Source organism: Pleurodeles waltl, chromosome 3_1, assembly GCF_031143425.1.
Source record: "Pleurodeles waltl isolate 20211129_DDA chromosome 3_1, aPleWal1.hap1.20221129, whole genome shotgun sequence".
NCBI lineage: Eukaryota > Metazoa > Chordata > Amphibia > Caudata > Salamandridae > Pleurodeles > Pleurodeles waltl.
The window spans coordinates 1,925,420,199-1,925,447,206 of NC_090440.1; the positions used below are offsets into that span (position 1 = coordinate 1,925,420,199).

General features: G+C 44.1%; 1 protein-coding gene across 1 annotated transcript in view; it reads left to right on the forward strand.

Moving 5' to 3' along the window:
* Positions 1-25,168, forward strand: part of LOC138285788 (solute carrier family 13 member 2-like) — a 266,384-nt gene extending 241,216 nt beyond the window's left edge. Inside the window, exons 10-12 of the mRNA XM_069226166.1 lie at positions 6,638-6,799; positions 12,441-12,578; positions 22,548-25,168. Coding sequence (XP_069082267.1) covers positions 6,638-6,799; positions 12,441-12,578; positions 22,548-22,682 — 435 coding nt within the window. The 3' untranslated portion in view covers positions 22,683-25,168. The remainder of the gene's footprint in view (positions 1-6,637; positions 6,800-12,440; positions 12,579-22,547) is intronic.
* Positions 25,169-27,008: the final 1,840 nt, after the last annotated feature.

A 27,008-nucleotide genomic window follows, 5' to 3' on the forward strand; every position in this document is an offset into this window, starting at 1 on the left:
GGGCCCCTGGGAGGTGGATGGAGCGCCTTTCCCCCTCAAACCCCCGCGACTCATAGCTTGCCAGACGCCGGGAGCCCTGAGATCTGAAATGTGTGGAGGACGGACGGTGGGGCAGGCCATACTGGGGATCCTGGCGTAAGATGAGATAGGGAGCCCCAGTGGTCAAAAGTAAGGGGTGACCCTAGGCCAAGAGACGTCGGAACCGAGGCTAGTGATCTGTGCCGCGGGAGCAGAGGTGGAAGAGTTGAAAATCAAAGGCACACCGGCAGAAGTGAGAAAACCACCCCTCCCCCCCCACTCGGATAATAGTGGACCAAAAAAGACGACGTCTGGAGGTGCAAAAAGCGTTGCACGGAGGTAACTTACAAGCAGGCTCCAGAAGGCAGACTTAATGGGTAAAGACAAACAGACCCACCCTGCCGCGGTGCAGACGCGCATCGACCAATTTGCCACAGGCCCTAGTGGAGCACCGAAAGATGACCGAAAGGCGGAGGGTGGCGAAGGGACACAGGCTCGGAACAGTGACCTGGCAGCCATCCTCCAAGCGATACAGTCATCCCAAGAAGCGGTGGAGGCTAAAATCGGAGAGGTGAGGGTGGATGTGGCCCTAGTACGCCAGGATCTCTGCAATGCTACAGCGACGATTACAGAAGCGGAGTCCAGAATCTCCACGGTAGAGAAAGACCTGGCTGCCCTCAAAACACAGGTATCAACGCTAACAGCCCGCACAGCAGAACTATACTGAAGGGCTGAAGATGTCGAAAACAGATCCCGCTGCAATAATCTCAGAATTCTGGGACTGCCGGAAAACACCGCAGCCTCCTCCTTGCCACATTCCTGGAGGATTGGTTCCGGTCCTGGACGCCCCGGGATCTTCTAACACCCTGGTTTGTGATTGAACGCGCTCATCGGGCCTTGCAGGCCAGACCCCCCCCCAGGCTCTCCGCCGCGGCCTGTGATCCTCAGACTTTTCAACTTCAGAAACAGAGATGCGATACTTCAAGCGCCAAGATCAAAAGGAGACTTGCACTGTGATGGAACCAAAGTCATGGTGTTCCCAGACTACACAAGAGACGTTCAAATGCAATGCCGCTCGTTCAGAAGTAAAACAAAAGCTGAGGGCGATGGAGGTGCCATACCGCCTTCTCTTCCCGGCTAAACTAAGGGTGGTCCATAACAACAGGACCTACTTCTTCGAGTCCCCCGGACAGCCATGGACATGGCTGACTGAAGAGGTCCCGTTGGGCCCTAATGGGAAGGAGTGGCGACGGGCCTTCACTGGTCAGCAGAAGAACAGCCAGACGCGGCGACCGGGGGTGTCCCGCCGGAGAACTCGTTCCAGAAGGCACAAGGAGAGAGGAGGCTCGCCATCGGGCTCCCCCCGGGGATCCACGGAAGGGACAACTCGGGAGTCGGCGGCAGTGGAGGTACCGGGGGACATTGGAGGTGACCGGCGAATCAGAGACTCTGGGGAACTGCTCCCTGTAACGGCAGAGGACACCGACCTCTCCCAAAGCCCAGTGTTGTGAATCCCCTCCAGAGAGGAGAGGGCTGGACCAAGAGGGCCAGTGACCAGGACGAGGTCATGGCGCTTATGTTCAAACGTAACACTTCTTAACCTGCAAGAATGGAGGGGTCCACCATAGCTCGGACACTAAAAGTTATCAGCTCACTATGTTCGGGAGTGAGCTGTTGGTATTGGGCGACAGATGCTTCTGGGGGGAAGTATGGGGTGGGCGGGGAGTTGGGGGGGCATGTTTGGTTCAATCCAGCCAGCAGGCTGCTGTTACTGTTCTTTACAGTTAGTGTAGGTTTATGGTCTCAAATACCGGCTGGAAATAACAGAGGTAGGTCACCCCAGCAGGGAACGCACACAGGATGAGTTGATTTCTGTCAACTCCGGGTCGCACAAAGGGAGCCGGGGGAAATAACAATGAGGTCAGTCCATAGACAAACAAACCGGAAACGACTCACATTATGTCGTGGAATGCTAACGGGCTCCTCGATAAGATAAAAAGGTCAGCGGTGCTTGATCACGTCCACAGACATAATCCCAATATGCTCCTGATGCAGGAGACACATCTCATGGGGAATCAATGCCCCTTCTTAGCCCGTAAAGGATTTGACAGGGTGTTTCACGCAGGGTTCATGAGAGGCTCAAGGGGGGTGGCAATAGTGCTGCATCGCTCACTACCATTGGTGGTGAGACAAGAATGGAGAGATCCGCAAGGGAGATATGTGGCGATCTCAGGTACAATAGAGGGCCGAACAATGAATGTCGTGAGCGTATATGCCCCCCGAATATGGTGCGTAAGACTCTAGGAGATCTGACACGACTATTGGCGGAACTGCCCCCTGGGAACACAGTAATAGGGGGTGACTTCAATGCAGTCCCGAACCCAGGGCTGGACACGAGTGGGGGGCCCTTAGCCCACAGACAGGCCTTGGCCACTAGTTTGTTCGGATGGATGTCATCAACGGGGCTCTGCGACGCCTGGAAAGCTTGGCACCCAAGGTGCAAACAATTCACGCATATCTCTGCAGCTCACAATACACAATCCAGGATAGACCTGGTGTTCATGTCGGCCAGTGACTGCAGTCACCTTTCCCACATCGAGATTCTACCGCGTGGGATCTCAGACCATGCACCGGTCCGGCTCAGAATGGGCCTCGCAAACCCGCTGACCCGCCCCTTATGGAGGCTAAACGCATGGTATCTACAGGACGAGGAATACGTCGATAGCTTGAGGGAGTCGTTATGCGAATACTTTAATATTAATGGGGGCTCGGTGAGGTCGCCCGGGACCCTATGGGCGGCGAGCAAGGTGGTGCTGACAGGGACAGCTACGGGCCTAATCTGTGCACAGGAGCGCACCAGGGACTCTCGAATCGCCCAACTGGAGGCTCGTGCCATTCATCTCGAAGCAGAGCAGGAAGCAAACTCGAATGAACGGATAACCATACAACTCCTGCTGATTCAGGAGGAGATTCGTAGGCTATCCCTAGAAGCGGCCAAACACATGTGGCACGCTTCCACAGCCCGAGTTTATGGTTGGGGTAATAAGACAGGGAAACTACTATATTGGTTTATTTCCCAACAACAGGCTCCCCGAATCGTCCCTGAGATTTGCAATGAGCATGGGGAGCGGCTGGTTGAGCTCCAGGGGGGGCCAAACGTTCGCTGAACACTATAAGGTCTTATATCGAGAGACAAATCCAGAGAGGACGGGCTCCCCTGACCGGTTCCTGGCAGACACTTCGCTCCCAGAACTGCCCACGATGGATGTTTGGGCACTGGAGGAACCGTTCACGGAAACGGAAATTGGTGAGGCTATAGCGGCGATGGGAGTGGGGAAAACTCCCGGGCCTGATGGGTTTCCTCCAGAATACTATAAGAGGTTTAGAGATGACCTGGTCCTGCATCTAATGAATCTCTATGCAGAAGTAGACCAGAAAGGCTCCTTTCCGGATGGGCTAGATGTTACCACCATTGTCGTATTGCCTAACACCCAACCCCCCTCCCTTTCCTGCGCGGATTACAGACCCATATCTCTGATTAACAGTGAAGTAAAGATCTACGCCGTGATACTGGCCTCCTGTCTCAAGAGGGTGATGCCCCTGCTAGTGCACCCGGATCAGTGTGGATTCATGGCCGGACGTAGCACGCGTCACTGTATACAAAGGCTCCAAGTGGCCCTCGCAAGGCGACATCGACTGCCCCAACACTTAGCCGTCCTGTTCATCGACTTCGAAAAGGCATTCGACTCAGTTGACTGGGGGTTCCTTCTTGCGGTGCTCTGGCGTGCCGGTTTTGGACCAAGGTTCTGTCGACTGGTCCGGGCCCTGTATACAAAGCCTACGGCGCGGGTGCAGGTCAATGGAGTCTTGTCCTCGGCCTTTCTGATTCATCGGGGAACCCGACAGGGTTGCCCCCTCTCTCCTTTCCTTTTTGCCCTGGCCATTGAGCCCTTGGCAGGAATGATAAGAGAAGACCCGATTTACCAAGGTTGGAAATGGGGCTCCTCGTGCGAAGACCGAGTGGCCTTATATGCGGACGATGTCCTGTTATACATGGCAAACCCAGGAGTGACCGGACCCCGAGGTTTCTATCTACTACAGCGTTTTGAGGAGGCCTCGGGGCTCAAAATGAACCCGGCCATGTCGGTAATGGTCCCTCTGGCGCGGTCACGAGACTGCTTTGACTGGCAGAAGGTGGTCCCTCTGCGCCGGTTAAGTTTTAAATACCTGGGGATATGGGTTGCGCTGCTCCGTGAACTATCCTGGTCCCTGAACCTAACTCCACTGGCGTCTCGCGTACAGGAGGACCTTAAGCGGTGGCAATCATTGCTGCTGAATGTATTGGGCCGTGTAGCTTTGTATAAGATGATGGTCCTACCGCGTCTCCTATATGTGATCCAGAACTTGCCATTCACGATCCCTCACTCATGGTTTAGAAAACTGGATAGAATTACCATCTCCTTTATATGGGGAGGGGCAAGACACTGAGTAGCGTCTCGGAGCTGCCGGAGAGGGGTATATGATGGGGGACTGGGCATGGCCGATCCGTACCAGTATTACCTGGCGACACAACTCCTGGTGGCTCATGACTGGTTCAACGGGGGTTGGTCAGACCCAGCATACCAGGTGGAATTAGACGCTTTAGGGTATTACCGTATCCTGGATGTGATATACGGTGCACCGACCCCCAGGGAACTGGAGCCTATCACCAAGGCAGTCTTTTTAGCATGGAGAGCGGCCCTAAGACATACTGGTTGGAACAAAGTGGTTACTCGGCAAACCCCATTGTGGCACGGTAGCTGGCTGAGAGAGACAGTCAAACTGGAGCGATTTGGAAAATGTGACACACTGGGCATATCCTTTGTGGGAGATGTGTGGAAGGGAAGTATGATGAAGTCCCTCCAAGAAGTGCAACAAGAGTTCCAATTGTCCCCGAAGCTATTTTTTAGGTATCTCCAGCTCCGGCATGCCCTTGTTATGCACCTGAAAGAGTCGACCCCCGTGCCGGAATTCAACCCAGTCGAGGCTAAAACACTCATGGAAAGTCTGGGGAAGAAAGGCGTCTCGCAGATCCACAAAATGTTAGTTACCAATGCACCGGGGGACCTAGGCCACCTTATGAAGGGATGGGAGAAGTGGGTGGGACCACTTGAAGAGGCAGACCGGGCGGAGGCACTGATGGCTCCCCGAGCGCTGGCGGTGTCGGCAAGGCTGAGGGCGACACAATTCTATTTTCTACACAAAGCATATCTGTCTCCAGATAGACTGCACAAGATGGGTATCCGCTGCTCTGCCCAATGCCCACAATGCAGTGAGGACCAAGCCGACTTCTTCCATATGATATGGTCCTGCCCCGTGATTCGAACGTACTGGGAGGGAGTAAACCAAGAGCTGAACAGTGCTTTGGGAACATCGCAGGTGTTGACCCCCAAAATGGTACTACTGGGGGTAATGGGTGACATGGAAGGGTCTAGAGCGGACAGGACTTTGGTCGGAGCAGCGACGACGGTGCCCAAGAGAGACATTGCGGCCGCTTGGAAAACCGCCGGGGGCCCATCCCTTCAGAAATGGAGATGGGGGGTGGACTGGTGTGCAGCCCAAGAAAAAGTGGTGTATGATTCAAGGGGATGCCCCCACAAATATGAGAAGATTTGGGGGAAATGGACGGGATTGCTAGACTAAAGGGGCTCAAAAGAATGTGTGCACATGCTCCTTCCTTTTTCTCTGTAATATCAAACTATGAAATTTTGGAAATTCCTGTGTATCCCGGGTACAGAAATGTCAGATTAGAATTGACAGCCCAGTCGGTAGCAAACGGACCAGTGCTTGTATGTTACTTGTGTATTTTACCTGTTTTTTTCTTTAAAAGCAATAAAATGTGTTTATAAAAAATAAAATAAAAATTGTGCAGTACGGTATAATAACATTGCCGTCTCTGAAATTTGTTTTCCTCTAAAACGTCATTGCAATATGTGAGGTAGTGAACAATGTTTTTCTCATGTCAGTTTTGCTGTTCTGTGGGAACACAAACTTTGACCTTCTCACTCTAGTAATAAATGTGTGAATGTGCATTTATTAATACGGTTGCTCACAATAGTGTGCCAGGGTATAAATCTATATGTGTGTTATTTATATATTTAATTTATGTTCTTAGAATTCAGTTAGATCAGTTCAGTATTTTATCTCTTTTGTTTTGTGTTATTTTTCTATACTTCATTTGGTCTTCAAAAATTACACAAACTAACCAAAACATTCTGATTGTCCCCACAATCACTTAGAAAAGATAAACAGCAGATATGTCAATAGAGAGCTAACATGTAGGCATTGATGATGGAAGACAGGTCTGAATCTTCTTAAGGATCAGAAGTCATTCAGTCCTTAGCCTGTTTGCTGAGACAATCAATAACTACCTCTAAGTGATGTGACCTGTGATTCTGGTGTATACAAAAGGGTATCCGATGACAACAGGTAACTGTTCTGAGACCAAGAGACCATTTAATAAAGGACAAAAGTGTGCCTCAAAAAGTACATTTCTGTTAATCTATTTTTCAATCTTTATCTGGTTAGCTTTCCCACTCTGGGACTTTATCTCTCTTGTTTAACCGCTTCTGTCTTTTAGGAGTCTGGATTATCACGCTGGCTAGGTGAGAAGCTCACACCCTTGGAGTCTATCCCACCTGCTGCGATTGCCCTCATCCTCTGCCTCCTGGTGGCTACCTTCACTGAATGCACCAGCAACGTTGCCACCACCACACTCTTTCTTCCCATCTTGGCATCAATGGTGAGAGCTGTTCAAAGTCCTAAAGGTGGAGCTAGACTGCACTCTATTCCATGTCATGAGAAAATGCATATTTCACTTCTGACAGGAACTCTTCCAGTTTCTTAAGACAAAAAGATGTTCCAGCAGAACAAGTCAAGAATGTGGGATTCACGGTGGATGAACTCCTTAATATGAAGTTTCGTGTTGACTGGCTCATGATAAATGTATTCTATTATCTTTGCATATTAAGGTCAATCACTTAGCTTATTCCACTAGACTCAAAAGCTGATGTTGTAGGCAGTCTAGTAGTTAATTCCAGTTTAAACTGTGGCAGTTCCCTATATTTGAGGCCTGCCAAGGAAAAATGTAGGAAACTGCAGATACCACAGATCACTAAAATCATGTGGTGGTGGGTTCGAAAAGCTGTGGCAGTGTTGAGAAATACATGGTTTCAAGTGTTGTGTCAATATGTTTCTCAACAGGCCTAAACGTGCTAAATGTACTAAAACTAGAAAAATCCTTCACGGAATGAAAGAACCACAGGTCCTTTAGTAAATGCTTCCTTTGAAAATGTACCCTAGTGTTTTTCTAGAAGAGGATGTCATAACTTACCCACCAAAGAAGTTAGATTTTTTAATATTCTTTCCAGATTAGTTTACATTTAAACCTTCAGCTTCTAAATTTATATCTGCAATCTTTCTGTTTGCACTCGTGGAATTGTAGGCAATTGGCATTTCAGCACCTTCTCTGTCATTGTCAGTGTGCGGTATAAATGTCATCCATACATCTATCCAGTAACATGCAGTTTCCCACAATTAATCTGATATTATCATAACGAGACCCCACAAATTCACCAAAAAAACTGAAAATTCCGCAATTACTGAAAGGAACTTAGGGCCAGATGTAGGAAGACGGCAAATTGCGACTTGCTATGGGGTCGCAAAGACCCACCTCATTAATATTAATGAGGTGGGTCGCAATTTGCGCCCCCATAGCGACTATGGGCACTCACGGGGATGGAGGCCTGCTGGGAACAGCAGACCTCCATGTCCGTGACTGCTTTTAAATAAAGCAGTTTTTTTTTTTCCAAGAATAGCCAGTTTTCCTTAAAGGAAAACGAGCTGCACTTAGAAAAAAAAACCGAAACCTTTAGTTTCGGATTTTTTCAGGGCAGGTAGTGGTCCCTTGGCCCACTGCCTACTCTGAAAAAATATTTTTGGGTCCACTCACAAAGGGTAAGAGCTCCCATGGGGACCCCTTCCAGTTTGCAAGTGGGTTACCATCCACTTCAAGTGGATGGTAACTGCGACTCCATTTGCGACCGCGTACGCGGTCGCAAATGGAATTGCATACCACTGCGAGTCGCAAATAGGAAGGGGACACCCCTTCCTATTTGCGACTCGCAAATGCATTTTGCGAGTCGGTTCCGACTTGCAAAATGCATTTCTGCATAGCAAACACACGTTTGCGACTCGCAAACGGCGATTATCGCCGTTTGCGACTTGCAAATGGTTTGCTACATCTGGCCCTTATTCTCCCACCACTAAACCTGGGCTTCACCATTTAATCTGGGAACCACCCTACGTAGTTCAAGAAGGGTACACATTCTAAAAATTGGAATGAGAGAAAAATTGTCATATGCAGCGTGCAATGAAGTCACAGAAAGTGATGTCAAAAGAAACAATTACAGCACCATATACTCATGGACCTAAATTCACCAAAACTCCACTGGACGTTGAAGTGACATCATATGTCATTTGACCAAATGAAGTGATTTAAAATGGCCTTTAATCCATATTCACTCTCTAAATAGCTGTGTTTATGTCAGTATTTATTGTCCCATTCTTCTGTTTTTGTCTCTGTTGCTTCCATCTTGTCTTCTCCTCTATCTCAACTGCCCTCTCTCTAACCTGTTTTATTTTGCACCTCTCTTTCACCTGTTTCCCATCTCTTTTACTTGCTTGTCTATCTCTTTCTCACCTTTCTGTCTCAATATTACCTCTTTAATTCCCGCATCTTGTTTTATTTACTATCCGATCTGTCTTATCACCACTTTCTCTCACTTTTTTCTGCTTCCCTTTCCCTCTTGGTTATCTATTACTTGCTGTTTCTCTGTCATTTTTGTCACGCCTATCTCTCCCTCTCTTTCTGCCTTCGCAATCTTTTCTCTGTCTATATCACGCCTCTCCTACAGTCATCCCCCGGAACCGGTCCTCTCTTCTCTCTGCCCCTTGACTGTCTCTTTGTCACCTGTTGATGTGCCTATCACTCTCACTTGTCTTACTCTTTTTTACACCTGTCACTTCTTTGATGTCTCTTTGCTCTGTCTTTCTCATTCTCCTGTACTTCGTGCTCCGTTCACATGCTCAGGGGTGCAGAAGACACCCAGATGCACAATGTAGCTGAGGGACACAGGAAGTAAACGAGGCTCATTAGAGCTTTCTTTCGCTTCTGTTTTTGACACTGCCCTTATCACCTCTGAGGCCAGGGGTCATAAGGACAATGCCAGGGGTCGCAGTAGGCAAACCAGGATTCGCAGCTGCGACCCATGGCGACCCCTAAATGAAGTCCATGGATATACTAATGTTTCCCACGTTAAGCATTCACTGCCGATGTCTGCGCTTGAATTGCAGGTCCCAAATTGAGATTTTGGCGTGGTTAACTCGCCATTCGAAAGTCAATAAAATCATCACATAATTAAATTAGATAATAATGAGTGGATATATAAATTCACTTTGGAAAGAATCATCATATAAAGAGTATTTGATAACATTGTTAAAAAAAATGAACCGTTTTTGCAACGCGTAATGCTTCATGCTGACCAAGCATGAATCATTTAATCCCGTCGAGAGCACCCCCTTCCTGGGCTTTTTCAAAGATAAAGGGGGTGCAGCTAGAGTTTCAAAGCACCCACGTTACAAATGTAAATAGCCTTTTCTAGTGGAGTACAAGATGCCGCCACTGCTCCGCCCTCAATAAAGGGAAGTCTTTCCTGACACCCAGGTCTCTGGCTTTGGAGGAGGTCGCGAGTCAGAATATCCTGCAGAAATAAATTGCGCTACAAAAATATTTCAGCGATATTGTCAAGGTCATATATGTAGAGTTCAGGCTAGTACTTCTGTACCTACCTATCTGTAACTACCTTCACAAATTTTGGGTAGTGGACATTCCTGTTGCAATATTTTTGTGGCACCCTATATAACAAGTCGATGTTTTGGTACTGTAGCTATAGGTAATGGGGGACATCCACCACTGGACTCCACACCTCACTAGTGACCTCCTAAGGACTCACTCAGTCCATCAAAACAATTTGGCCTTGTGTTTTGTAACATTTATTTAAAAATAAATATACTTTTGTAGTCTACTTGTAAAAGTAAGAACAGTTCTAGTAAGTGATGATCATTATTAGAGCAGTTTACTTAAATAAGATGACTAATCCATCATTAACACTAAACACGTGTGTGAACGGTCATCAAGTGAAAACGTGAGATGCTTGCGAACCACAAAGCAGGGATGTGTATAGAATCTGAAAACCATCAAAACAAACGGATGCAGAATTTAAGACGGTTGACATCACTGCTCTAGAGGCTATCCCGAATGGGAAAACAGTTAAAGCAAGAGTGAATACAGAATATGACAACTTTGAAAACAGAGATTTGAAAATATAAACTCTTCAATGCACAAATGTATGCAGAATTTGAAATCACCTATAGTATAGGCGGATAGAACTGAAAACCCTCAACACACATATGTAGAAAGAATTTGCAGACTCCTAAATCACAGATGTATAACCTAGAAAGCATAGATGTGCACATAATTTTAATGCACTCAAAGCCTAGATGTGTACAGAATATGAAACACTCAAATCATAGATGTGTACAGAATTTAAAAGCCCTGAAGGTACCGATGTAAATAAAATTGAAAATCTTCAAAACATAGACGTATGCAGAACTTTTGAAAACTTATATGACATAAATCGGAGGAAATCTTCAAATGACAGATGTGCAAGAACATGAAAACCATCTAAGCCAAGTTCTATATATAATTTGAAAAGTCTTGAGATGCAGTATAGAATATAAGACCCCATAAGACATCATATGCCTGTGTTTTGAGAAACCTCAAAACACAGGCATATGACGATTCTGAGAATGTTAAAAACCCAGAGGTGTGTGTAAGGTTTAAGTATCTTCCAAGAAAAAATGTGTGGGCAATGTTAAATTCCTCGAAGTACAGTTGTGCATAGAGGATGGATACTTACAATAAGTTCATAACAAAAGAGTTAGTCACAGTTGCAGGACATTTTTGATATCTGATCAGAAGATCTGTAAGACATTTTGGGGCAGATTTAAGTACAGTGGCGCTGCACTGAGTGCAGCGCCACTTTTCCTGTGTCCCTTAGTGCCGCTACCACCAAGTGTGCACCGTATTTCAAATACGGCGCATCATGGCACACAGTAGGGGGCAATCACATCAACATTTGTGATGCTATTGATGTACTGTTTAGGGTTAGTGCCAAAATGTTGGTGGCAACCCTGAACAGTACATAGGAGCCCATTGGAACCAATGGTGTGCCCCTTTTTACCGACTGCTCTGAGCAGGTGTTAAAAGTAGCCACAAAAAATGATGCAGTGGAATTTCTTAGATTCCACTACGCCATTTTTACGGTCCCTCTAACGGGAAAATGCCCCCTTTGCATACATTATGCATGGCACATGCATAATGTGGCACAAAGGGTTACAAAGTGGCGCAATGCTTGCATTGTCCCACTTTGTAAATATAGTGCTGCTATTTTTGCAGCGTAACACCACATTAGTGGCAAAAAATGGTGCTAATGTGACGCTAGTGCTTCTTAAATATGGGCCATAAGGTCTAGAGAGAAATTTCCTGTCCTGATTAAGTCTACTGTTGTCCTGCCACCAGATATCTTGCACCTGAGCTGATTCATTTGCAGTACAAATAATGTCATATGTAAAATACTTAAGCCCTCGTTATGAGTGACACATGGGTGCCGGTAACTGTGGAGATGAGGAGCATCCCTGAGGGTGTACTAAAAAAGGAATTACTGAGGGAATTAGTAAATCCGGGTCCGATTTACCTGGTTCCTCATTTTGGGCTGGACTTTCACCCAGAGGTTTTGCTTTTAGCATCCAAAATATCTAGCTGAAAGATCTATGATGTTTCCACATCTCATAATTCCTATGTGGTCGGTAACTGCTGTCACCGATCCCATCGGACTTAAGTGACTACTCGAAATGAGGGATTCAGACACAGGGGTCCCCAGCTCCTGTACCTGCTTTTTAGTTGTAATCGAATCTCTGGAAGTGATGAAAGAGGGAAAAAGTGCCTTATTACAGGGAAGTGGATGTTTAACAGAGATACATCTTGCACCATAGGAAATTAAGCCACTGGGTTGCACCTGGTTTCTCCATGGCACATGTCAAATATACTGTGCTTTGGTTAGATTAACTGTTTAAAATATACATCTAGAAGGTTTGATTGTTTAGTCACTGCTATGGGCAGTAGTGCTCTAGCGATACTGTATAGGTACACTGCAGAAGCCGGTTTATGCATTTCAGCAAGAAGGCATACGATTATGTTTGTGTCTTTTGGCGGCTTCCTCGCACAAGTTTTCACTTGTCTTTCTTCTTTCCCTGCTGCCCAGGCTAAAGCCATCCATATTCATCCTCTGTACATCATGTTGCCCTGCACCCTATCAGCATCCCTGGCATTTATGCTTCCAGTGGCAACTCCACCTAACGCCATTGTTTTTGGCTATGGGCAACTTAAAGTCATTGATATGGTGAGTATATGAGTGTTCTTCTATACAAATACCTGTTATCAAGCATGGGTCTTCAATACATGAGATGTTGCAGGCATATCAGAAGGGAGGCCACTTGCAATCTCTGAGCTCTACCATTCCTACTGTGGAGGATCATGAAAAGAAAAGTGCCATTCTGTTTAGCATGAATCACTACTAGACTTTTTTTCGATAGGAGCAAGAAACACTATTATTCATCAAAAAAGAAAACACGCTCAGAGATATACTTATGAAAATCCTAGGCAGCACGTTTTAAACAAGAAAAGCTTGCCTACAACCACCATGAAGATAAACAAGCATGCTACTATCCTTCATTAACATATACACATTTGCTAATACATTCAGAGGTAGCTTTACTAACATTTTGTTTCATAGCTGCTCCACTTTTTTGGTGCAGCCAAAACACAAAGGGGCTCATTACGACCTTGGAGGATGGGATACTCCATCACAGATGTGATGGATATCCCACCCGCCATATTGCAAGTTTCATTATATCCTATGAAACTTGTAAAACCCATAAATCATAGATGTGTACATAATTTGAATGCACTCAAAGCCTAGATGTGTTCAGAATATGGAACACTCAAAGCATAGATGTGTACAGAATTTAAAAGCCCTGAGGATACCATTGTAAATAAAATTGAAAATCTTCAAAACATAGACATATGCAGTACTTAAATGACAGAAATCAGAGTAAATCTTCAAATGACAGATGTGCAAGAACATGAAAACCCTCTAAGCTAAGTTCCACATAGAATTTGAAAAGTCTTAAAAAGCAGTATAGGATACGCCTGTGTTATGAGGTTTCTAAAAAACAGGGGCATATGACAATTCTGAGAATGTTAAAATCCCAGAGGTGTGTGCTAGGTTTAAGTATCTTCCAAGAAAGAATGTGTGCGGAATTGGAAATTCCTCAAAGTACAGTTGTGCACAGAGGATGGATACCTACAATAAATTCATAACAAAACAGTTAGTCACTGTTGCAGGACCTTTTTGCTATCTGATCAGAAGATCTTTCAGACATAGGGGCAGATTTAAGAAACGTGGCACTGCACCCAGTGCAGCACCACTTTTCCTGTGCCCCTTAGCGCCCCCACCACCACTATGGGTGCGGCGTATATAAATACGGGGCACCATGGCGCAGGGTAGGGGGCAATAGCATAAAAACCTTTGATGCTATTGATGTACTGTTCAAGGTTAGTGCCAAAATGTTGGTGTTAACCCTGAACAGTACATAGGAGCCCATTGTAACCAATGGTATGCCCCCTTTTAATGACTGAGCAGGCATTAAAAGTAGCCACAAAAAATGATGCAGTGAAATCTCCGTCACATTTGTGGCAGAGTATTCCATCCGACAAAGTTGTAATCAGGCCCAAAATGTTGTTAGTGATTTACAAAGCCACACAAGGGCTGATTTGTGGCGCCATGTGTGGCTTAGTAAAACAAATCTAATGCAAGATGTTACCTAGCGTCAGGGAGATGTTCCATAGGCGGAGCATAGGCATTCCCACTCATAGGTTTTGATGCAATCCTAGATCTACTAAGGTGAGTAAATGTGGTATTGCACCTACAATGGTGTGTCTCCCAGGTCCAGGCGTAAGAAGGAGAAATAGCATTATTTCTTCTTGTTACTTCAATTTTCTGTGTGTGATGCAATCCCCATCACACGTAGAAAAAGGAAAATGCCTTTGAGGATTCTCTTTCTGCAGGAAGGTTCACCTTCCTGCACAAAACAATCCTACCCGCAACGCAGACACCCTTGCACCATTATGCACAGGTACCTGGTTTGGTGCTAGGCTGCGCACAGTGCACCAGTGTGAGGCTTCAGCACTAATGCACCATAACTTAGTAGATATATGGCACATTTCTGCTCTCTCCGTTTCACAAAACGTAGCACAACTTTGCTTGGTGCCCTACATTGCATAAATCCTTAATAAATCTGCCCCTACATTTAAAAAAAGTGTTACTATATGACAGGAAGATATAAATCTCACACATATTCTGCATTATGACATACAAGCTTACAAATATGCTATATAAACTTATTAATGGTTACTGAAATCTGAAATAAGGATATTAAATCTTGTAGTTGGCCGATATAAAGATATTAAAGCTTGCTAATGCTTAAACGTGAAGATATTAAAGCTTGAAGACCCCCTCTTATGTAAAATAAAGGCTTCAATAGACCCTGATAGACCGTCTGCTGGACCACTAGGGGTGTGCAGGTCATGACCTTGGCTCAATGCTTAGTTTGCAAAATAAAAAGTGTAGGTGCCCACATTTTTTTAAGGAAGCCACTGACGTGGCCCATATCCAATAACTGGGTTGCACAGATAGCAGTACCTTAGGCCTGAGACCTGCTCCTTGCCACACTCATGCCCACCACACCATCTCAGACATAGACAGATCAAAGGTTCCATCTCTACATTGTCTCTCATGCACCCATTGGCATGAGCAGTGCAGCAGGGTGGAACTATATATGCATTTGTTAATGTGAGTCGATCAAAAGTAAGAGCAGAGTGCGAATGTCTCTCTGGTGTCCATGCTGACTGATCCTGACCAAATGTCACAGAGCTCAAAAACACCGATGAGTAATGAAGAGGCTATGAAGGCCTGGTGCAGAGCTCTGTGGAAACCACTGACACTGAAAACTCAGATCGATCCCTCTTCTGCATGCATTGCAGCACCCTCAATACACTTACACCCAGGGCAGAAGTCCTAAAACAAGAAGTGGGGAGACTAACTAAGTTATACAGTATACAAGTTACATCATGGAGCATGATTTCACAGAGTGTGACATCGCAAGTGGCATCACAGGCAGTGCCATTACAACCCATAACCTCACAGGAAGTGACTTCATAGGAAGTCACATCTGATCTTTAGACCTCACACATATATTTAGCAGATCTATCAGGAGTACATTTGAGCAAATTACCAGATTTAACAAATGAGATCTTGCTTTGGGGTTGTGCCAAAAACGTGACACAACCCTGACACAATATCTGGGCCTCAATTTCAAAATGTTTAAAAATCTCTGCCACAAAGAAATTGACACAAGGAGAAACTTGGAAATACATCTGTTCTGCTTAATTGGTTGCACAGACTGCATTTAAAAAATCGTATGGTGTTAAGGCACCTGCTGCAGATAACTATGTATGCCCCGTAAATCTCAGAGACTAAGATAACTCCGGTGGTTAATATGTTTGCTGGAAAGATGTATTTTGTGTCCATTCTTTTTTAATCAAAGTAGCATAGAGGTTAACATATTTCCTGCAAAGAATATCATGACAGGTTTTTATTTTATGCGAATAGGTACATGGGCAACTGTTTTAGCACAGAGATCCTTTTGTTACTTGCAGTTCATAAATTGTAATAATTTTAATTTAGCACAGTGAGCTATGAAGGACATGTGACTCCTACACCTTGTCACTGTTTTATGTAACATCCTCTACATAGATTTATACTTTTATGATTTATTGTCAGTGTATCATGTGTACATATGATGTAAAGCACTCTGACACCCTGCATTGGGATAAGTAGCTCTATAACAGAAATAAAACAAAACAGTGATATTTAAATTGCTATGTGCGTGAATACAGGAAAAGACCAGCATACCTGACATTCTTACTGTGCATGCATATCCCTTAATTACCAGGACTATTCAATGTACGAATTATGCAACTCTTTAGAACCTGTGAAGTGACCACAAACCATGTGCCTTTGTTTCCCCTCCATTGCAGCTAAGAGGGAGGCTCAAGATGGCTCCAACAAGAACAAAAGGAGGCCTGATGGTCACTTAACTATGGCCCTTGTTTGAGCCAAATCTCGAATTTAAAGTAAAAAAGCTCCCTTGCTGCTACCTGCATATTGCTGCTCAGAAGCAAAGCAGACAACCTGCAGGCGCTGCTGAATACATCGCAATGTTTATGTTTAAACATTAAACCGGGATGAGTTCATTGTATTACAGTATGGCACAGCTCCTTGGCAGGGTGGACAACGTCCACCTTGTGAAAATTGTTGGAGGATGCTTTGTACCCATATGTACCCCCGACGTGTGCCCTGCTTACACCATTCGGTTTGACAACGTCGGCCCACCTGATTAAGAGAGAGAAAAAGGTGTTACCAAGTGGTGGCATTGCCCAACCTCAGAAACACCGTTTGAGGGTTTTAGAAAGGAGTGTTTTATGTTGATTGTCATATTTCTGAGTAGTGCTTGCTAAATCTGGCAAAAACAATTCCCCAAAAAAGAAAAACAAGTCTAATTTTACTAACCAGGTCGTGTAATGCCTGGATAGGGGACTTCCAGGGCATCCTCCAGAGCAAGACAACTTTCTTATTAATTATACATTGAGGTGTTTTCTCTGGTGCAAACTTTCACTCTGTTAGCTCAGCCACTCTATGTCGTTCCAAAATGAAAGACGTGTATGGGACCCAGCTGAATGCTAGTGGAGAAGTGCACTTCGGCTCAATCTCCTACCTTCTTCACCTCAGTTACACATCTTTACTTTCCCATAGTGTTCTTAATTTGTGCACTGGAAATGGATGTTGAAAGGACGGTTGGATGCATGAAAATTTAAATGGATGCATGAGTGGATGGATGGAGTGAAAGGCTGGATGGATGGACAGAGTGAAAGGGATGGTGGATGAGTGAAGGAATAGATGTTAGCAGGGATGTGTAAAAGAATGGATGGATGAATGAAAGGGAGGGTAGATGGATGGCTGAATGAAAGGGTGGACGGATAGAGAAGTAAAAGGGTGAAGGATAGACTAATGAGGGAAGTGTGGATGGGCGAGTGAAAGGGTAAATGAGTAAAAGGGTAAATTGATGGATGGATGGGTGGATCGAGGAATGGGTTGAAGGCTGGATGAATGAATGAAAGGGTGATGGATGAGTGAAAGGGAGGATGGATGATAGAGTGGAAACGTGGATGATGGAGTGAAAGGGTAGATAGAGGAGTGAAAGGGTGGCTGAACGATTAAAAGGATGGATGGATAAATGAAAGGGTGAATGGATAAGTGAAGGGATGAATGACTGAGTGAAAGGGTGGGTGGGTGGGTGGGTGGATGGATGGATGGATAGGTTTGAAGATGGATGGATAGGTTTGGGTGTGGCTGAGGGACAGATGGATGGATGGACGGATGGTCAGAGTGGCGACAGATTGCATGATGAGTGAAAATATAATGGATGACAGAATGTAAAGGTCAAATAGTAGATATCGGGGTGGATGGAAGGATGAAACAATGAAAGGATGAATGGATAGATGATTGGATGGGAGAGACAAGAAAGCTCTTTTGCGGAGGGTCCCAATGACTTGCTTCACTTGCTTGGTGCCATAAGAGTACTGGCTGAAAGTGGGGGTATTTTAATTTTCTGCCTACTCCCTTGTCGTATAGTGTCCTTAAGTTTGCTATAACAACCATTTTCCTGAGAGTTTAATGTGGGGGCGGTGCTGATTAGAAGGGAGAATGACTGCTAGACAGCCACACCTTATACTCCTACCTTGGGTGTCCATGATGTTTCTAGAGGAGTGGTAACACATTTTTCCTCCCCCTTTGCAGGATTCGAAAAACGGTTCCTTTTCTTCTTCCCTCAGGTCGATGGATTTGTTTGCCTAGTGAAGAGTGTGGCAACCATTTAGAAACCACTCAAACCCAGACAACAATTTAAACACCATGACCCATGTGGCCACGGAAGAACACTCCAATCAATGAAAGTTTCAAAGCTTTATTTATAATCACAAAGCCAAGGTCTCATTAATTGTGTGCAAAATCAAATTATAAAGATAAATGAACAAACAAGTTTAATCTACTTAGCATCAACACCATTAAACATTCAAGAAGCACAATGCACAATAATAAACCAAAAAGCAATCACTTGTGAGACAGAGACATGTTTCCTCTCAGACAATGAATTTATTAGTCAAGACAATTTGCAAACATTCAGAATTCATGGTTTGGGTCATAAGTTCTCCCTACTACTAACCAAATCAGTACAAGTATGTGTGGGAGCGGGCTACATATGTGCAAAAAAAGTCAAAAAGAAAGACAAAAATAATTTGGAAAATATCTATCTTGTGCTAAGTTAAACTAACTATGAAAAATAAAAGACAGGTGTCAGAATGCTAACTCTACTTAGGAAAGCACGTCAGAGTAAAATAACATTTGCGTTACAATATACATTTCCTAGGTTCAGCATCCAATTCAGTTTCATCAGCAAAGCATATAGATCATCAGCAAAGTCCATTAAAAGCACCATCAGGAGAAAAGTGCAGCACACAGGTTGCACATGGAAATCAGGAAACGTCCAAAGGAACAAGTTCACAAAACAAGATCCAAGAGGGGACTGTCACTGAAACTTATAAATCCTTCCCTGATTAGGAATGCTCAAATTAGTTGGTTAGTCCAGTGGTTCCCAACCTTTTGATTTCTGTGGACCCCCTCTTTGACATTAATGGAACCCAAGGACCCCCACTGAATCATCATGGGAATCCGGGGACACCCGCCTGAGTCATTACTGGAAGCTGGGGACCTAATTTGTCAATATTTGTTAATATGTTTTAATTTTCTAGACTCTCACAGACCCCCTGAGAAGGCTTCGTGGAACCCCAGGGGTCCCCGGACCACAGGTTGGGAACCACTGGGTTAGTCCATTACATGAATCCACATTATTCACAAGGGGTGCTGTCCAATGGGAATTATAACACAAGTCAAATTTGAAACATCAGGAAACTCTCCCTCTCTTTCCGTGTGGCTCCAATAGTTTAGCAATTTGTACATCACTTGTTGCAATCCATGTTTCTTCCCATGGCACAAGACGGATTTCTCCTTTCTCATGGGAACAGTTCCCTTGAACAATAGTACTGCTCTCCTTTCATTCATCATGTTCCAGTGTTGAAACGTTCAAGGACACTGCACTGTAAAACTTACACATAATACAATAGGACTCTTTACTAATGTGAAACAACCTAGTGAAAAAAAAAATCATATTAGAGAAAAATAAATGGTTCAGCATTTCTATGTTGCTGCAAATATGAAGACTTCAGGCCTAGTTATACTAACACAAAAATACAATGCATTAATATTGTCATTAATAAAACACACATAATATGCAAACTTATGAATTCGGCATAAATAATATATCATCAAAATATGCAAAAGCATTTTAATAATAATGGCAATCTTTTTTACGGCATCACATTAAGTATGACATTGTTGTGTATTTATTTTTCTGCTCACACCTAACTTTGTACTAATTAATCATAAATCATTATAAAACATATTAATACCTACTAATAATAATTCATTCTAATTATGAAAATATATTTCAATATTGTTAAATTATGTTAGCACTTTGTCAGTTCTGGTAGGCACAACATCTGTCCTGGTATGCACAATGTCTGTCATGAAGTATAAAAATGAACACTTAAAATGCATGTTAGTGCAGCTTTTTCTCTAGGCTAGGCTTTTAAACAGGAATATAAATGTTATCAAATGCTGACTCCTGGTGCACTACAGACATTACTAAAATGTACGCTCCAACATGCCTGACCAAGTTGTCATAGAAAGCCAACTAGGGACAATTGGCTAAGCTGTTCCCTGGTGTTTGCCTTGTAAATGTAGAATGTTTTTTACAATTTAATATGCTTTGTCCTTAACCTGCCTGTCCTCCCAAAGGGAAATGAGAAAATGACATGCTGCATTTTATTTCACAATAATACAGTATTTTTTAGTATGTTTTGTTATTGAATAATGTGACGTGATATCCTGATTTGCACTTGTTCCCTTGAAGTAAACTTTGCAAAGTCTTATCCCAGCAAAGTGTCCTTGGCTTCGATTCTGGGCAGGCTAATCAGGGGTGTAAATTGGGGGCACAACCAACATCATTGTGCGAGAAAACATACTTTTATTCCTGCAGACCAATGGAGAACTGACTGAGTCCAGCCCGACGAGCTGGTTGAGCCTAGCTGTGAACCTGCGGCGCTAACAGAGTTCCAAGGGAACCTGAGTCAGGTCTGCGTAAGGCAGTGACTAGGACATGAAAATAAAAGGGCAGCTCAGTGAGTCAAGGGCAGGGAAGACTGCACTTAGGACACACAGACATTGTACTCACCTTGGGTTTGCAAATCTCCCTTTGCCTGGAATTTTCCAGAAAGATTTACTCTGCTTCCATATTTAAAATGAAAAAGTGTGAATTCACAGAGTTCCTTGTGATGTTACATGATTTAAGGTGACTTGCTACGGCTGATAACATGTATAAAAAGATAACTGTCTACCTGGGTTTGTGTGCGGGTCCTGAAGGGAGAGCACAGCCAGCATGTATCTTTAATTTAGCATTGTAGTGACAACCACCTGCAAACACTGATTCAAATTAGCCTCTGCCCTTCTGTGTCCTATGTTGAGATCCCCGCTTCACTAGCCTAGGTCTCTGTGCTGCAGGTATGGGCTGTCCCATAGGGCAGTCACTCAGTACCCAATAGGATAGTCTGGCAGGTCAGTTTGTGGGCCTTTTTTGGCTGTTAGTTGGCCTATTTTATGATTTTCCTCATATTAAAACAATCATTGCTTGCAGCAAGCTTTAATTCATGCAGTCTTCCCGATCTTGTAAAACAACTATACAACTTGCCAAAACAAACTGCCCCAATTTGCAAATATGGACCACTATTTTCAGCTATCTAGTTCATTATTGGGGTCAAATTTTATTTTGTGCCCGGGCCTATTTTCTGTCTCAGTCTGACCTTGCTATGCTGTAAGTGGATTCATCACTATAGTAGTTTCATTTACAGCACTGAAGGTTTGGTGAGTGGGCACCTTGTTTAAAGCACCTACTGTGCAAACTTTTTCATTTAGAGAAAAAACAATCTCCCAAACCAGAAGTTTATTTTCTTCGAATAAAAAACAAAAGGCTCCAGCAAACAGTTTTCTCTCCCTGTGTGTAGGGGTCATTTAACATTTTCCAGTAGGGGTGGGCAATAAATTCTGCTCCACCAGGGGAGTTGGCAGAATTTTGGCCACTTTGCGTTACACTTGTAATGCAGATTTCAGGCCACATTCTGCCACCTGCTGGTGATGGAGTTTTTTCTCGCACTCAGCTCACTAACAGTAAGTGAGCAAGCAAGATTTGGCATCCCCAGAGCAATTTTCCATCACTAGGAGGGCATCCGGTGAGATTTCTGCAATACAGGCAGTCGGTCATGACCGTTAGTGATCAGAAAGCTGCAGCTCGACTAGAAAATCCATACGAGTGGCAATAAAGTCAACAAGAGAAGCCGCACCCTCTGATACACCCTGTGGTGCAGCTCATGCTGATCTTTCAGCACGTAACAAGCTCCCACTGCTAAAAACTAGCATGAGCAGCACAACATGCCTATTTCCGCCTGTTCGCGAAACTCTGTGGCATCTCGTAAAGTTTTTATTTAACTCCTCAGAATTCTGCCCATCCCTATTTTCAACCCCCATTTGGCAAAAAATCGCAGGGAAAATGAGTGTTTGTCATACCAACCTAAACATCGTGGAGTGACCACCATTACAACCCAGTCGTCATTTTTTTGGACATGGGTTACCATCAGAAAAGCCAGTACAGGTCTCTCCTACAGTAACCCAAGTAGCTCTAATAACTCTAACTAGAGTGGGGAAACAATAGAATTAGCTGGGCAGAAAGACTGCTTTTTTACATCTTTCTTGAACGTGGAAAAATATTGCTTGGAGTAAAAGTGACAACTGGTAAGTAATTTAAACATTTCACAGCTTTAAATAAAATAAAAGTGCCTAGGATTTGATAGGCATGAACATCATTTGCCATAAATTTAAGGAACTTTGCACTGTGTACCCTGACTAACTGGCATGTTATGCATCACAATTTATACAGCATTGCTGCTCGATAGCAACTTTTCTCAGATTGTCTCTTAGAATCTATCTAGTCTAACTCACACTTCTTCTTTTATGTGTCCACAGGCGAAAGCCGGCTTCCTGCTGAACATCCTTGGAGTACTCACAATCACTCTGTCCATCAACACCTGGACATTCTCTATGTTTAACCTCGGGACTTTCCCATCGTGGGCAAATGCCACAAGCAGCCCATTACCCTGACAGAGATACCAGCATCACAACTCTTTGTGGGTGACCGAACTGAAATGGCACAGGAACTTGAGTCTCGGAGACTAGCAATGTGGCACCAATGCCGTCTACCCATTGGCACAGCCATACAGTGGCAGCATGTCAGAGGACAGACTCTCTACTCAGTCTTACAGAATGCACCAACTCATTACTACAGAAGCCATTTGCAGTGTTTTGCCTGGCAACCATGAGTGGGAGATGTGCTCTTGTTTCTCTGGTAGAAAGCTGGGATGCCAATATAACCCTACTTCTTTAGTGAGTGCAGGGATGGCATCAAAGCTACATTCTGAAATACATTTGGGGGGCCACTTTAGAGAACTTTTTGTCCAGCTATCTATGGCAATTGTGCTAAAACATGCAGATCAGAAAAGAAGTACAAACCCTGGCTTAGATAAAGCTGATATCGCATTGTACCACCTGTTTTTCCGCCCGCATATGTATAGTTTTGATCTGTGTATCATACCAAGGAAATTGAGGCGAGAGTTAGTGCTATATATGTATATATTACTATAATAATAATTATGAATAAATGGATGAGTAGGGTTTTGAAGCCCTACTCACCAAATAATGTGAGATGTGACCCAGAAATGTACAACCAGGCTGATTCCTTAGTAAGGCACATGCAAGACTATGGTGCCAGTCAGTGAGGAGACGTGTAGTAAACTGAAATCAAACCACATCTAAATATAGTGCTCTCAGTAGAGTTAGGGGCATATTTACAAGCCCCTAGCGCCTCCTTGCGCCACACTAGCATCATTTTCTTTACACTAATGTGGCGTTAAGGCCGCGCCATATTTACACGGTGGCACAATGCATGCATTGCGCCACTTTGTAACCCCTTCCGCCACATTATGCCTGTGTAAGTCATAATGTATGCAAAGGGGACATTCCGGTGCTAGAAGGCATGCAAATAATGGCACAGAGAAGTTTGTAAGATTTCACTGCGCCATTTTTGGTGTAATTTTTAATGCCTGCTCAAAGCAGGTGCTAAAATGGCGCACCCATAGTAACCTATGGGCCTACATGCACTTTGCTGCACTAGCGTCAACTATTTTTATTCTATTGGCCTAACGACCGCCATGGTGCACTGTATTGTAAATATGGCGCCCCTATGGTGTTGTTAGGTGCCAGTAGGAGGGCCCAGAAAAGTGGAGCATCATCAATGATGCACCACTTTCTTGTAAATATGCCCCTAAGTACTTTTGCAGGGGAGAAGCCTATTCACACTTGTGAGCCTGCATTTCTTTGTATATGTTATAATTTATGTTACATTATGCATTCATGTTAAATACTGCTTTACATTACGATACTCTGCACCATTAGTTAAATACACAGTCAAGGCATTCATAAATGTGGTGTGTCACCTCTTGACAGACACTTCACCCCTATAATACTCTACTAAAGAAATGTTTCCTGCTTCCTGGATCATTGCGAGTTAAGTCTGCCAACGTGGCTGAGCAAACATTGCCACTGGCAGGGAGAGAAGGGGTACATACTGCACAGGAGGGTGGGAGTAGTAATACCATATTAACGACACATGTGCACAAGTCTCATTTTTCCCAACAATAGGTGCCTCTTTTAGAGTTTGGCGGACAGGATACTCCATCAAAACGTGACTGTCGTAGGACTCTTGTCATGGGTCTAAGACTGCTCAATTCAGGTGGAAGCACCAATGCTTGTAGGGGACTGAGTCAATCCTATGTCACCTGGTAGCTGTTGGCATTAACCCTATTGGGTAGCTAACAGCACTTCACCCAAACCTAGAAAGTAAAGGTGATTTGTGGCATCCTGACACATGGCGCTCTCTGACTCCTCAGGGAAGTCGTGGTTGGCAGAACCTGCCCTTTTCTCTCTTTAGCACAGGTCTCATACTCACATAGATAGACAAGAGATGCAGGACAGTTTTCAATGCATTTACTGAAAATACTGCAATCTAGGATAAAATATATGGGCTGCGATTTTTAGGATAATTAGACAAAGCACTATAAAGATGGTTACCATAAGTGGGAAGCAAATAAACAATCCCAGCATGATGGAACAAGCATATGTCTACAACCCTCTATGGCTCCCTACCTACACTTTTAAGAGAGAGCATAGCAGTGTCAGTCCATCTCTGCCCTTACTTAGTCCATAAAAGGAACACCCGCCACCATACCTGAAAGCAGGCATCTGCACGCCTTCTCCTGGGTTGGTTGTAGAGACAAAGATGGTCAGATAATTGGCAAGGAAATGGCACAGCATAGGACTGCTCCTCTGGCTGGAATGACCTCTCTAACCTTCCTGGGCCTGTGTGATACTAGCTAGATTATCATGTACAGCCTTGGGCAGCCTTAAGCAGAGGTGCACTGTGAAATGCCATGCAAAGAAAGTAATAACAACACTTTCACAGAATAGCAGCTGGTTAGGAAAATAAAACATCCCAGCTGAAATGCATGTTATGCTAAAATGATAAAAATGAATTAATGAAATGAAGCATGTAACTGGGTAAAAGGGCACAGGCCAAAGGCGTAAGCTAAAATGTGTGTACCTAAGCAACGTTCTAAAATGGACCCAAGACATTGGGATGGCTCGCCCACTGTATTACAAGTGCCCGTCTGCAAAACTCTATATAAGGGGTAGGTATGGTATAATTTTCAACTCTTTATAATGAGTCACATGATATATAGAGTTAAGTATGGCAGATACTAGAGGAGGAGAAGAAATACACGGAGAACACAATGAGACGGCCAAATCCTGGATAATGGCAGCCTCCATTTTCAAAAGCGACCATTTTTACAGAGACAATGGACGTTTTCTAATAATAGTCGTGATTACTAGCTGTTACCATTAGCTTGCCTTTTGGTATCCTTGGTAATGCCATCCCTACCTATTGACTCAGCAGTTATTACAGCTGTGGCAGTAACTGAAAGGAGGCAGCATTTTAAGAGCCATGTTTAGTTCTCTATGCTCCACTTCTTGTCCTTCACCTAAACTCTCAGCAATATAGCACAATGTAATTGGGCTCTGGGCGGAACAAAATGTGAGGTCTGTGATGTCAAAAAGTGTGCGATTAAACTTCCACTACCCCTAAACTTCCACTACTGCCTGATCGGTCCTTAAGCAAAGATGGGGTGCCTCTTTTTCTTTAAAGGGCCACTCCCCCTTTACTGAGATTGTCTCCAGCATAGTGGAAATTTCCTATAACATGCTTGTAAAATGAAGAAGGAAAAGTAAAAGTTTCAGTTACCAAATAGGAAGCACCAGTTTCCATTGGCTGCCCCCAGCAATTTGCAAACACCCTTTAAGAGCAATGACTCAGTAACAGCAAGAGCTATCTCACCTGCCCATGCAGTCAGATGCCCATGCCAGTCCCTGCTTCACATCTACCTCTGTCTCTGTCAGGGAATATGGCAGGAATAGAACTCCCCATGCTCCCCCTCCACCACCTTTGGTCCTTTCCTGTATAGCAATCTTATGAACTCAGCAACTGCATTGGTCATGGTTGATAACCACACACGTTTTTTGTGATGTTCTCTTTCATACATGCCTATTTATCAGCAACCATCCACCCCATTGGCACGGCCTGGATGCCCTCTCCACCTTATTTGAATGACTGGTGCCCAGCACAGTAGCTTTTGTGAGTATTTGATGCTCTCTTTACTGCTTTAGCCACGCTTTATTGTTGATATTTCCTCTTGTCTGCTTGCTACTAATTGTATATATGTGATACTCTCTCCATTTATGTGAATGGTGCCTTGCACCTTGCTAGCTTGAATTCTGATTCTCTGCATTCTCCGTTTAACGCACAGTGACACGAAGATCACTGCAATGTGATTTTGCATTGATTTCCCTTCCCCATTCGAGTGTTAGATGTTCTGCACGCCACTCAACAATGCATCTGTCAACTCCGTCCACACATATACTGCCCTCCTTCTTTATAATGTTTACAGAACCACATCACTCATTTAGAACATCCTGCATACTAAATTAACACTGTAAAGATTTAAATTACCCTTCGAGGCTTCCAATCATCAACCACAATGACAAACGTCAGTTTGCTTATGAATACTATAACATATGCAATGCTTCTACTAAAACTGATCTTCCATGTGCCAGAACCCACTACCTTGCTTATCTCATCTTTACAATCTTCTTCACAACTCTGAATGACAAAATTCCTTATGGAAGAAGATTTGCAGTCTTAATATTGTATATGGATTCCTCTTCAGTTAAAAGATGAAACACCCACCTCTGTAATGCCCACTTGTGCTTTCTAATAAAAACTAGGGTATAACCCCTCCCCACCTACCCTTGTCACCA